Genomic DNA, 10,644 nt, shown 5'->3' with positions numbered 1-10,644 from the left:
GCAGAAGAATAAGCTGTGCTCTCCTGTGGCCCACCTGGTGGGCAGCTTCCTGGGGAGACCTCAGATCCTCTTTGAAGATTTGCTCGACTGTGTCTGCCACCTGCTGTGAGAGAAGGTCCATCACTGTAGCACTGTCCCTGCCCTTTTTCTCCTGAAAGTACATCACTTTCTGGATGACTGTGCAGTGGGAAAGGACTCTTTGGGATGCTCTTCCTGTCTCCCTTCAGCAGCTTAGAATAATAAAGTACAGTTTTAGAAGTGCCACCCTCCTGGAGTAGTGTCTTGGCATTCACTGTGGGTTTGCTGGGACTGGGAGACTCAGCATGTGACTTGGGGCTGAGCTGGACATCCCAGGCCTCCCCCCATGCTGGGAATGGCTCCTACTGAAAGGCACAATCCACTTTGCATTCAGGACCAGCCCCAACCCATTCTCTATTGCTTCCACTGGCCATTTTTTAGGGGACCTTTGGGGAGGGCCTTGCTGTGCTTCTGGCAGTTTGGCGGTTATTGTTCTCTCATCAGGAGCCTGTGCCCACACTCACTGGTATGTGGTCTATTCCTGCTGCCCAACACTCAAGGTGGGGGGAAGGGGTGTAGGAGGAGCCAGATGTGAACTCTGGATCACATCAGTGTCTTTACACTCTTCAGTAGAAACTTAACCAAACTTCAGTTAAGCCTTTTAATGGTATGCTAGAGGGGGGCTAGACTTTGGGCCACAGGGCCTTTCTGGCCCTGCTCCAGAGTGAACCCTGGTGGCGCCTGGAGGAATAATTTTAGTGTCTTCCCGAAAACTGTTGGCCCAGGAACCTGGCTCAAGGATTTGAGACACAAATGAACTGTTTATGAAGTGATACTGAGAGAGGGAAACGATGCTGCATTTTCTAGGTACATTTGCCTGCATCTGACCACAGCCAGGTTGTATGCACTTTTATTTGAGCTCTAACATGTGAAGCAGGTATGCTGTCCCCACCCCAGCCCCCTGGCTGCTGGTATAAATGACTAAGCCCACATTATCCCAGTGCTTTCACACATTCTGTAACCCCACTCATGCCTGTGTTCAGGCACAGCTCAGAGATAGTTTTTTTTAATTTGCCAGTGCGGTGCGTTAAGATTCCAGTTCAGGAGCCGGAGAGATAGCACAGCATGTTTGCCTTGCATGCGGAAGGTCGCTGGTTCGAATCCCAGCATCCAATATGGTCCCCTGAGCCTGCCGAGGGTGATTTTGAGTGTAGAGCCAGGAATAACCCCTGAGCATTGCCGGGTGTGACCCAAAAACCAAAAAAAAAAAAAAAAAAAAGATTTTAGTTCAATACCTTTTTACTTTGAGTGACTGGGTAGCTTTCTACAAGCTGGTTCAGAAACAGGGATGTTTATTTAAAGGTAGCTATTAAGATGAACAGCCCCTCATGGAATTTGCTGTTGATGAGATATATTGTTTATTTCTTTGTTTAACAATCTACAAGCCTCTTGGTATAAAGTTGCTGGTTACAGTCAGTGCAGCCTATGTTTGTCACACCTACACACCCGCCCTGCACACACATACACACATACTGCATAGATGCTTATGCAGGTCCTGAGCACCAAGCTGGGGTCATTGTGGGGTGGGAATGGACCTGCAACCTGGGGTCATTGTGGGGTGGAAATGGACCTGCAACCTGGAGAAAGGAACTCAGTCTCTTTCCCTGCATCTCTGTCATATAGGCTTTCCTTGAGGGCTGGGAGGCCTGGTTCTGGAGCACTTTCGTGGTGTAAAAGGGACCTGGGTCTCAAATTCCCTTCGAGTTCCTCTGACTTCAGAAGCTGCTGTGCTCACTGTGCTCCGGCTGGCTACTCTTCTGTCCCCGAGGCCTCCTCAGGCATCTGCGCCTCCGAGCAGTGGTACTTCACTCTTGGGGGCTTGCCAGGATGCCACTCTTGGTGGATGTGGCAGGAAAGCATCTCCTAGAACAGAACAGTCACGGCACTGAGACTGCTGAGCTGCAGGAGGGACAGTCACAGCACTGAGACTGCTAGCTCCAGTAGGACGAGGTGGACCTGGTTGTGCTCACCTGCGTTGTGAATTCATGGAGCAGAACCGTATAATCAGCATGGATGGTGTCATGGTTTGTTTTCTGGAGGCAGAGATAGAGTGAACGTTGTAGCTGCTGTCCGTGAGCCTGTATATTTTCTCTGGTTTGAGGCCGTGCCCTGCAGTGTTGGTGCCAGGGATTGGACCCAGGACTCCCGCTTTTTCCCCAGCTCATGCCTGGCTGGACCCCAGAGTCCCTGGTTTTGTTATTTGCATGAAGACCTCCTGGAACATCTCTTCTCCCCCACTTGCCTCTGCACTGAGGCCTGGGTGTACGAGTGATGGGGTTGGCATGAGGGAGTACTAGGCAGTCTTCTGTCATGTACATGTTTAGGGGTCCTGCCTGGACATGATATTACCTAGCATCCCCCTGGCTTGGTGCAAACCACTACCCCAGATCACCAGGACACACCTGCCAAGTTCTCTGCTACCCATACTTTCTATCATCCTTAAATTCGGGGTTACTTAGTGCCCTTTTGTGATTCCACATACAGAACAACAAGGGTGCAGCACTGTCTCCATAGTTCTGCTGGAACAGACTTGCCCCCTGTGCCCACCAGAGGAACACAGGCTGGGGGCCCAGTGCCAGGCTCAGCTCCCAGTTCTGGACGTACCCACAGCCAGTCCCTCTTCTCCTGAGCCAGAGGTCTCAGACCTGGGGAGACCCGGAGCATGCTGGACTCACCCACTGCTGCACCCCGCTGAGCTGCACCAGGGAGAACTGCGCAGTCTTTGTACTCTTCTCCCACATGACGAAGGAGCTGCCCAAGGCCACCATTTCCCAGAGGGGCCTCAGCGTGGGCTCCATGTGCCCATGATTATCTGTGGAGAGAAGCACTAGGGCTCACTTGGGTGAGCCTGGCCACGTGTCTGACACGGGGAGACCAAGGGCTCCCTTTTCCTGCCATCACCTCCAAGCCCCAGGTGTCAGACAGAGGCAGTGAGTATGTGTGAGTCAATGAGAGCCTATGAGAGTGGCGATGGTGGTGACACTGACCCATTTGGCTAGCTGGGAGGGAATAGGGAGGTCACAACACTCGGAGGTGGGGTAGTAAACATGGGAACTCGGCCCTCAGGCCTACAGTATGGGGTGTCCAGCATGCCCTGGAGCAGCAGCTATTGTGTGAAGGGTGGAGAGAGTTTCCACACCCTGCTTAGGCCTGAGACAGGCCTGAGTCCCCTCCAGCCCTTAAGGCTGGGGTCTACCCTCTGAACCCCCTTCTGTGTAGAGACTGTACTGCTGGGGGGCAATGCAACTAGGTTCCCTCCCCATGGAACCAACTGCCCTGGGCCCAGGCCCTGACTTCCCTTCTGGGCATTTGTGGTGCTGAGAAAGAGCCCTGAGGTGCTGCTCTAGCCACCAGTCTCCAGCGGTCAGGTCAGGCCAGGCCAGGCCAGTGAGGGTCAGTGCAGGGTGCCCCCAGCTCCCCCAAAGTCCAAGCAGCCCGGGGCAGAGGATCTTACCAGGGATGCTGGTGTTAGCCAGGGGCATAGGCAGGTCCTTCAGGAGCCTGAAGAGCTGCAGATTCTCCTGCTGCCTCTGTTCACGCGCCAAGAGCCGAGTGCATGACACGTTCACAGATGGCCGTGGCCTGTGGGGTGTGAAACGCACCTGGGCCCAGCACCTCCCGGAGCGCAGTGGGTCCTGAGGGGCCAGACAGGTCACGTGAGCCGCCCTGGACACCCAGGTCTGCTAAGCCCCCCTGCTGCCCAGGGCACCAGCGGGCACAGTGAAGGGGACACAGGTCCACGCTCACCTCCAGGCGGAAGCGCTCGGCGGTGAAGGTCACGCTTACCAAGGTGTCCTCGTCAATCACCTGCAAGACCCAACATCAGCATCAATAGTGACTCAGGGAAGCACCCAGGGTGGTGCAGTGTATGGGGGGTGCAAGTGTTGGAGAACCCCAACTCATGAATCCAGCATGGACGTTGCTTACGGCACCTACTGGCCTGTGGGGTCCCTGGTTGTGAGCAGTCGGTGGTGCCCCCATCTGGGACAGTGGGAGGAGACTCAGGCTAGTTCTAAGTTCCTGGTTCCCTCTACCCTACTCCCCACCCCAACCCTGCTGCACATTGACCTGTGCAGGTCAGTCTTGTGGACTGGGTTGTGGGATGGGGGTGCAATGGTTTTGCCACAGGTCCTTCCAGCTTGGTGGAACCTGAACTCACAGAGCTGCCCAGGCTCTCCCAGTAGCCGCGAGCACTCAGAGCAGTAGAGTCTGCTGGGTGTGTGTGTGTGTGTGTACATGGGAGGCCCAAGGCTGAGATTGAAACTGACCAGCTGCTCTCCATGACCCCTGATCCCCTTCAAGGCAGCGTGGGGAAGGGGCACCTACATGAATGTGCCCTTCCCACCCTTAGTTGGAGCTTCTGACATGGCCCTGAGGCCTGATACCCCCAGTCTGGCCTCGGGGTCACATCAGAGCTGAGAGGAAAGTAGATGGTCCAGCTGAGCCTTAGGGAGGTGAGAGGGCAGGGCACATACAGTGGAAAGAAAGGAGGGGACTTCCCAGTGAGGGGTAGGTTCTAAACAGACTCCTGCAGTTAGAGTGCCTAGAAGCAGGGGACTGGGGCCTCTGAGGGACAGAGGTGTCCACTGGATGCCCTGCAAAGCAGGTGGTGGCCGTGAACAGGTGACTCTGGACCACCAGGCCTGATGGGCCAGCAGGCACACGCCCTTCTAGCAGCTTCCAGAGTGAGCTTCCTGATGAGGAGAGGTGGCCAGCAATGTCTGTTGCCCTCCCCCATCACCACCAGGGCCTGAGGGACACTGATGGCTCCAGAGTGCTACCCATTATGGATGAAAAGGTTTCTGGAAGGCTGCCCAGTCCCAGTACTAATGCAGCTGCCTCTGTATTAGCTGTCCACTGGCCCCAGGGTCAGACCAGTCTAGCCTTCCCAGGGACTAACTGGCCACTTCCCCAGCCTGTGTGAGAACATGGCCAAGGTGCTCAGACAAGCTCAACACTGATGTTCCCCCTTCTCCACTGGGTAGGCCAACTCAGGTCCAGGAGCAGAAGGTGAGGTCTCGGTAACTTGGAAATGGGCATGTGTGCCCAGGAGACCCCATGACCCCATGACATGGGGACCTTTATGAGCCAGTAAACAGCCACTCTATAGTCTCCAAAAGAGACCCATCACTTCCATTCTGACCAAACAACAAGGGGCTGGGGCCATGGCACAGCAGGAAGGGCATTTGCCTTCCACGTGGTCAACCCAATCTTGTTCCCTGGCATCCCATCTGGTCCACCAAGTACCACCAGAGTGATCCCTGGAGCCAGAGTGATAGCAAAGCAGTAGGTTGTTTGCCTTGTATACTGCCGACCCATGTTCAATCTCCGGCATCCCATACTGTCCCCTGAGCATGCCAGGAGCAATTTCTGGGTGCAGAGTCAGGATTAACCCCTGAGCACTGCTAGGTGTAGCTCAAAACAAAACAAAAAGAGTGATCCCTAGGTGCAGAGCCAGGAATCAGTCCCAGCATGGGTGTGGTCCAGAGTCACTAAATATGTCACACCATCAGTTAACACAGGGAGATTCCCATATGCCCCTTAGGGATACTGAAAAGGTGTCGGGAAATGCACACCCCATCTATGGTTAAAAAAAAAAATTGCCAAAGGGGGCCGGAGCAATAGCATAGCTGTAGGGTGTTTGCCTTGCACACAGCCGACCCAGGACAGATGGTGGTCTGAATCCCAGCATCCCATATGGTCCCCTGAGCCTGCCAGGGGTGATTTCTGAGCACAGAGCCAGGAGTAACTCCTGAGCACCATGGTTGTGACCCAAAAACAAAATCAAACAAACAAACAAAAAAAGCTCAAAAGGTCAAGCCTGTGTGAGCCCCAAATTTGATCCCTTGCCTCATGTGAGCCCTCACCTGCCTCGTCCCTCACCCTCACCCTGAGCACCACCAACTCTGTATCATCAGGACAGGCCTTGAGGGAAGGTTTGCACCCCAGAACCACTAGGTGTGGCTCCTAGAAAACAGAAACCCATTTGCATGCTGGAGGCCCGGATTCCATTCTCAATACATGATTTCCTCCCAGCACAGAGCAGAACGTGGCTCCCAAACCAAGACTCTGAAATAGGAAATAATAAACCCAAACTTGGGCCCGGAGAGATAGCACAGCGGCATTTGCCTTGCAAGCAGCCAATCCAGGACCAAAGGTGGTTGGTTCGAATCCCGGTGTCCCATATGGTCCCCCGTGCCTGCCAGGAGCTATTTCTGAGCAGACAGCCAGGAGTAACCCCTGAGCACTGCCGGGTGTGGCCCAAAAACCAAAAAAAACCCCAAACCTGGGGATAGAGCAATAGCACAACAGGTAAGGCATTTGCCTTCCTTGCAACAGACCCAGGTTCGATCCCCAGCACCCCATATGATCCCCCAAGCCTGCCAGGAGTAATTTCTGAGCACAGAGCAAGGAGTAACTTCTAAGCACCCCTGGATGTGGGCCAAAACCAACCAAACCAAAAAAAAATCCTCCACAGGAAACAGGTCCAGATCGACAGACCCACGACCACACTAGTGGTAAAATCAGCAAGTTGCTCCTGTAAGGCAGGGGGCAAGATGTTCACATCCATTCACTACCACTGGTCAGAGGCAAGAATGAGCAAAGGCAGCCACTACTGGGAAAGCCAGTAAAATAATCCCTACTTGAAAATTTACAGAAAATCCAAAAGTACCATTAGAATACAGTATAAAGGGCTGGAGGAAGAAAAGCTGCTTCGAGCTGTGATGGGAGAATGGGGTGGCAACTTGCTCTCCAAGTAAAGAATGTCAGCCGCAAAAGGCAGTCCAAGTAAAGGGAGGGCGTCCCCTGGAGGTGTGGGGAGGGTTTTTGTTGAACTAGAAGGATGAGTTCTCCTGATGAACAGGCAGCTCTGTGCTCCTGGCAGCTGGGCCTGCCACCTGATGGCCTTGCACCAACGAGGGTGGCAGAGGACGGGCATTTGTGCACATCCTGGTTGCCACTGAGCAGCCAAGTGAGCTCCAGTTGGACCCAGACACCAGGAGCGCTAGGTGCTCCTGGCCAGAAAGCAAGGACTTGCTGGCCTCAGATGTGGACGGGTCTGGGGTCCCTGCACTAGGCAGCTGGATCAGCAGGCGACCAGGGACTGTAGCTCTTCATTCATCGCCCCAGCACCAATGGGAGCAGGAGTCAGCCAGGTGCTCTCGGAAGAAGCAGAGAGGGCCACCGAGGAGCCCCAACCTTCCTCAACTTCTTTGTGCCCCTCGACCTCCCCGCCAGTGCTGAGGTTGGCCACCAGAGGGCGGTGTGATTCTGAGACCTTCCCTGTCATCCAGAGCCTCTGCTGCACCAAGCAGAGGTGGTGTGTGTGTGTGTGTGTCTGTGTGTGTGTGTGTCTGTGTGTGTGTGTGTCTGTGTGTGTGTTTGTGTGTCTGTGTGTGTGTCTGTGTGTTTGTGTGTGTGTCTGTGTGTGTCTGTGTCTGTGTGTCTGTGTCTGTGTGTCTGTGTCTGTGTGTCTGTGTCTGCGTCTGTGTTGTGTCTGTGTGTCTGTGTCTCTGTGTGTTTGTGTGCAGTTGCCACTGGAGCAAGATAGAGCAAACAGTGTGTGTGTTCGCACTGGAGCAAAAGCTGGTAGTGTGTATTTATGTGTGTGTGTGTGTGTGTTAGACTCTGAACAAAAGCTGTGTGACCCTTTTAAAAAGCCCCAGCATGCAAGCTAGCCAGAAAACAGACATACTGACCAGTAGATACTGCCAGAAGACACTTAAGGGCTTGTCTTGCATCTCTCTCCCCCTCTCTCCCTCCATCTCTGTTTCTCTCTCCCTCTCTCCCTCCATCTCTGTTTCTCTCTCCCTCTCTCTCCCTCCATCTGTCTGTTTCTCTCTGTCTCTCCCTCCAACTCCCTCCCACCCTCCTGCCCTCCCTCTCTGTTTGTCTCTGTCTGTCTCTCTCCCTCTCCCTCCCTCTCTCCCTCCCTCCCTCTCTGTCTCTCTGTGTCTCTGTCTCTGTCTCTGTCTCTGTCTCTCTCTGTCTCTGTCTCTCTGTCTCTGTCTCTGTCTCTGTCTCTCTCTCTCTGTCTCTGTCTCTCTCTCTCTGTCTCTCTCTCTGTCTCTCTCTCACTCTCTCTCTCTCTCTCTCTCTCTCTCTCTCTCTCTCTCTCTCTCTCTCTCTCTCTCTCCCTCCCTCCTTCCCTCCCTCCCTCCCGCCCCTGTACAGGCGCACAGGCATCCTACTTGCCATTGGAAGGCCCGGCGGCCCGGCTTTGGTATAACTTGTGCGTGGACCTTTGTGGGGTATGAGTGTGGTAACTTCACTAAACTGATTTCTCAGCCCACCAGGAAGTCGTTCTTTACAAAATCCCGACGTGGTTCCCCTTTTCTGACACCCCCTCCCATGCAGAAACCCCAGGGCTCACCCTAACTCGTCCTGCCTTGACTGGAAAACAAAGCCTGAGTCTGGTGGGAGCACCTCCCTAGATGAGGGGCGTATCTGTTCCCCTCAGCCCAGACAGCCCCAAAATCAGCTCAGTTCGGTGCAGACGGGGAAACGGCGGGACCCTGGCTCCAGCTCGTGTGCACTGGACTTCTCAGATCACTCAAATCCACCGGCACGTGTGGGTCATGGGTCGACTCCCGGGGTGGGAGGTTACCCCCCAGTTCCGAAGGCCGTCATCCAAGACTGCTGCCGTGGAGCCCCCAGCGACCACCCCAAAGTGACTTCTGCGTGTTACTAATCTGTGCGTTCCCTCCCCCTTTTTTAAAGCCCCAAAGGCGAGTCCCTTTGAAACTCAGGAATTCTTCTGTATGAAAAAAATAATAATAAAAGGAGCTCTTTGGGAAATGTTAGGTCTTTTTCTTTCTTTCTTTTTCTTTCTTTCTCTTTCTTTCTTTCTTTCTTTCTCTCTCTTTCTCTCTCTTTCTTTTTCTTTCTTTCTTTCTTCTTTCTTTCTTTCTTTCTTTCTTTCTTTCTTTCTTTCTTTCTTTCTTTCTTTCTTTCTTTCTTTCTTTCTTTCTTTCTTTCTTTCTTTCTTTCTTTCTTTCTTTCTTTCTTTCTTTCTTTCTTTCTTTCTTTCTTTCTTTCTCTTCATTAACTTTGTCTGGGAGCTCTTTCATTTTGTGAACGATGCCACGGGCCTTACTTTCAAGGGAAAAAGCAGAGCGCTCCGGATACTTGTTTTTGTTTATGGTGAATCTTGGAAGATAAACGTTTCTGGGATCCCAAACCCAAACAGAATCCCGAGCCAGTTCTTGCTACTCGCTCTTGGCAAGTCCTCCGGCTCGGCTCGGCCCGAGGAGGGCACCGCTTGCGGGTCTCCGCCTTTTCCTTCCACCTTTCAACATCTCCAGCCCCCGAGACGAGAAGCACAGAGCCCAGGGGCTGCGCGGCCCAGCGTGTGACTAGTGACTGGTGTCGGGGTGGGGTCCCCTACTGGCTGCCGTCCCCGCTAGGACTTCTGAGGGTCCCGGGCAAGAACTGCTCTACTCGGGGGACAGGACCCTGGGAGTGCGGCAACTCCAGTAAAAGCCGGGGTTGCGCTGCGCGATGCTCGAGTCCGGAGGTCGCACCCCCAGTGGGGCGAAACCCGCGCCCAGCAGGCAGGCAGGCAGGCAGGCATCCGTCCGGGCTGGTCCCGCACTTTCCCCGCGCGCACCTCAGGGCAGATGCACCGCAGAGCCTCGGAGCGGGGCTTCGCGACGGGCCCGGCGCCCCGCACTCACCTGCGCGCGGCCCCCCTGCACCGCGCCGAGCACCCGCAAGTCGCAGGGCGAGCCGCTGCGGAAGTTGAAGAAGTGCAGAGCCACGCGCGCTGCCCGCTGCAGGAGTCGCGGCAGCTGAAGGTCCTGGGGGCTCTCGGGCTCTCCTGGCAGCCCGGCGCCCTGCGCAGCGCCGAGACCCAACCATGGCAGCAGCAGCAGCAGCAGCAGGAGGAGCGGAGGGACCGAGGGGCGCGGGCCCCGGGCCCGGCCGGACTTCGAACTTCGGGACTGCATGGTTGGACTTGACCTGCCACCTGCCGGAGCTCCCCGCCTCGCCGGGTTGTCAAATAGATCCTGGCCCCGCCCACTTCCCCACAAACCACGCCCTCCACCAGGAGACCACGCCTACCACACAAGCCACCCCCCCGTTCTCGGGTCACGCCCACCGCCACACCATTCCCTGGACCTTACAGTCACTCCCTCCCTGCACCCAGTCAACGACCGGTTAGCAAGCCACGCCCACCATAATTTGATCACGCCCGTCTCAAAGTCCACGCCCCGTTCTCAGGCCACGCCCCTACCCACGGTCACGCCCTGGACAACACAGTCACTCCCTGCACCGCAAAGTCCTGTTGGCAAGCCACGCCCATACCCTGCATACCTCCCGAGGCCACGCCCACAAGCACACGCCACCCCTAGAGGCCACGCCCATCACTGCCCTGCCTACTTCCTGCGCCATTAGCCGTGCCCAGCGCGCAACCACGCCCACTCCCTGTTAGGTGAAGCCCCGACCTTAGCCCCGCCCCAACTCACGAGTCACCGCCCACAGTGCACCTGCCCACCTGCCCCGCTGTGCCTCTCTGTCTGGTTCCCATGCCGTGGTGACTGCACCTGCGTAATCCTTGATTCT

General features: G+C 55.2%; 1 protein-coding gene across 1 annotated transcript; it reads right to left on the bottom strand.

Annotated features, from left to right (window-relative positions):
* Nucleotides 1-1,412: 1,412 nt before the first annotated feature.
* Nucleotides 1,413-10,040, bottom strand: RARRES1 (retinoic acid receptor responder 1). Its single transcript, XM_049774479.1, has 7 exons — nucleotides 9,756-10,040; nucleotides 3,826-3,885; nucleotides 3,533-3,713; nucleotides 2,754-2,890; nucleotides 2,049-2,111; nucleotides 1,656-1,941; nucleotides 1,413-1,620 (listed from the first exon to the last, which is right to left on the bottom strand). The coding sequence occupies exons 1-6, from the start codon at nucleotides 10,026-10,028 to the stop codon at nucleotides 1,828-1,830; spliced, it is 828 nt and encodes a 275-aa protein (XP_049630436.1). The 5' UTR covers nucleotides 10,029-10,040; the 3' UTR covers nucleotides 1,413-1,620; nucleotides 1,656-1,827.
* Between the last annotated feature and the right edge of the window lie 604 nt (nucleotides 10,041-10,644).

Source organism: Suncus etruscus, chromosome 6 (genome assembly GCF_024139225.1).
Source record: "Suncus etruscus isolate mSunEtr1 chromosome 6, mSunEtr1.pri.cur, whole genome shotgun sequence".
Classification (NCBI taxonomy): domain Eukaryota; kingdom Metazoa; phylum Chordata; class Mammalia; order Eulipotyphla; family Soricidae; genus Suncus; species Suncus etruscus.
Note: the sequence above shows the minus strand (reverse complement) of the source record. Positions and strands in the feature narration are given on the sequence as shown.

Bases quoted from the DNA above. Each gene is read 5' to 3' on its own strand.
- RARRES1 (XM_049774479.1), bottom strand. From the start codon at position 10,028: ATGCAGTCCCGAAGTTCGAAGTCCGGCCGGGCCCGGGGCCCGCGCCCC. The intron at 3,886-9,755 runs GTGAGTGCGGGG...TGGGTCTTGCAG, and splicing joins TGCAGGGGGGCCGCGCGCAG to GTGATTGACGAGGACACCTT. The intron at 3,714-3,825 runs GTGAGCGTGGAC...CTGGCCCCTCAG, and splicing joins CCGAGCGCTTCCGCCTGGAG to GACCCACTGCGCTCCGGGAG.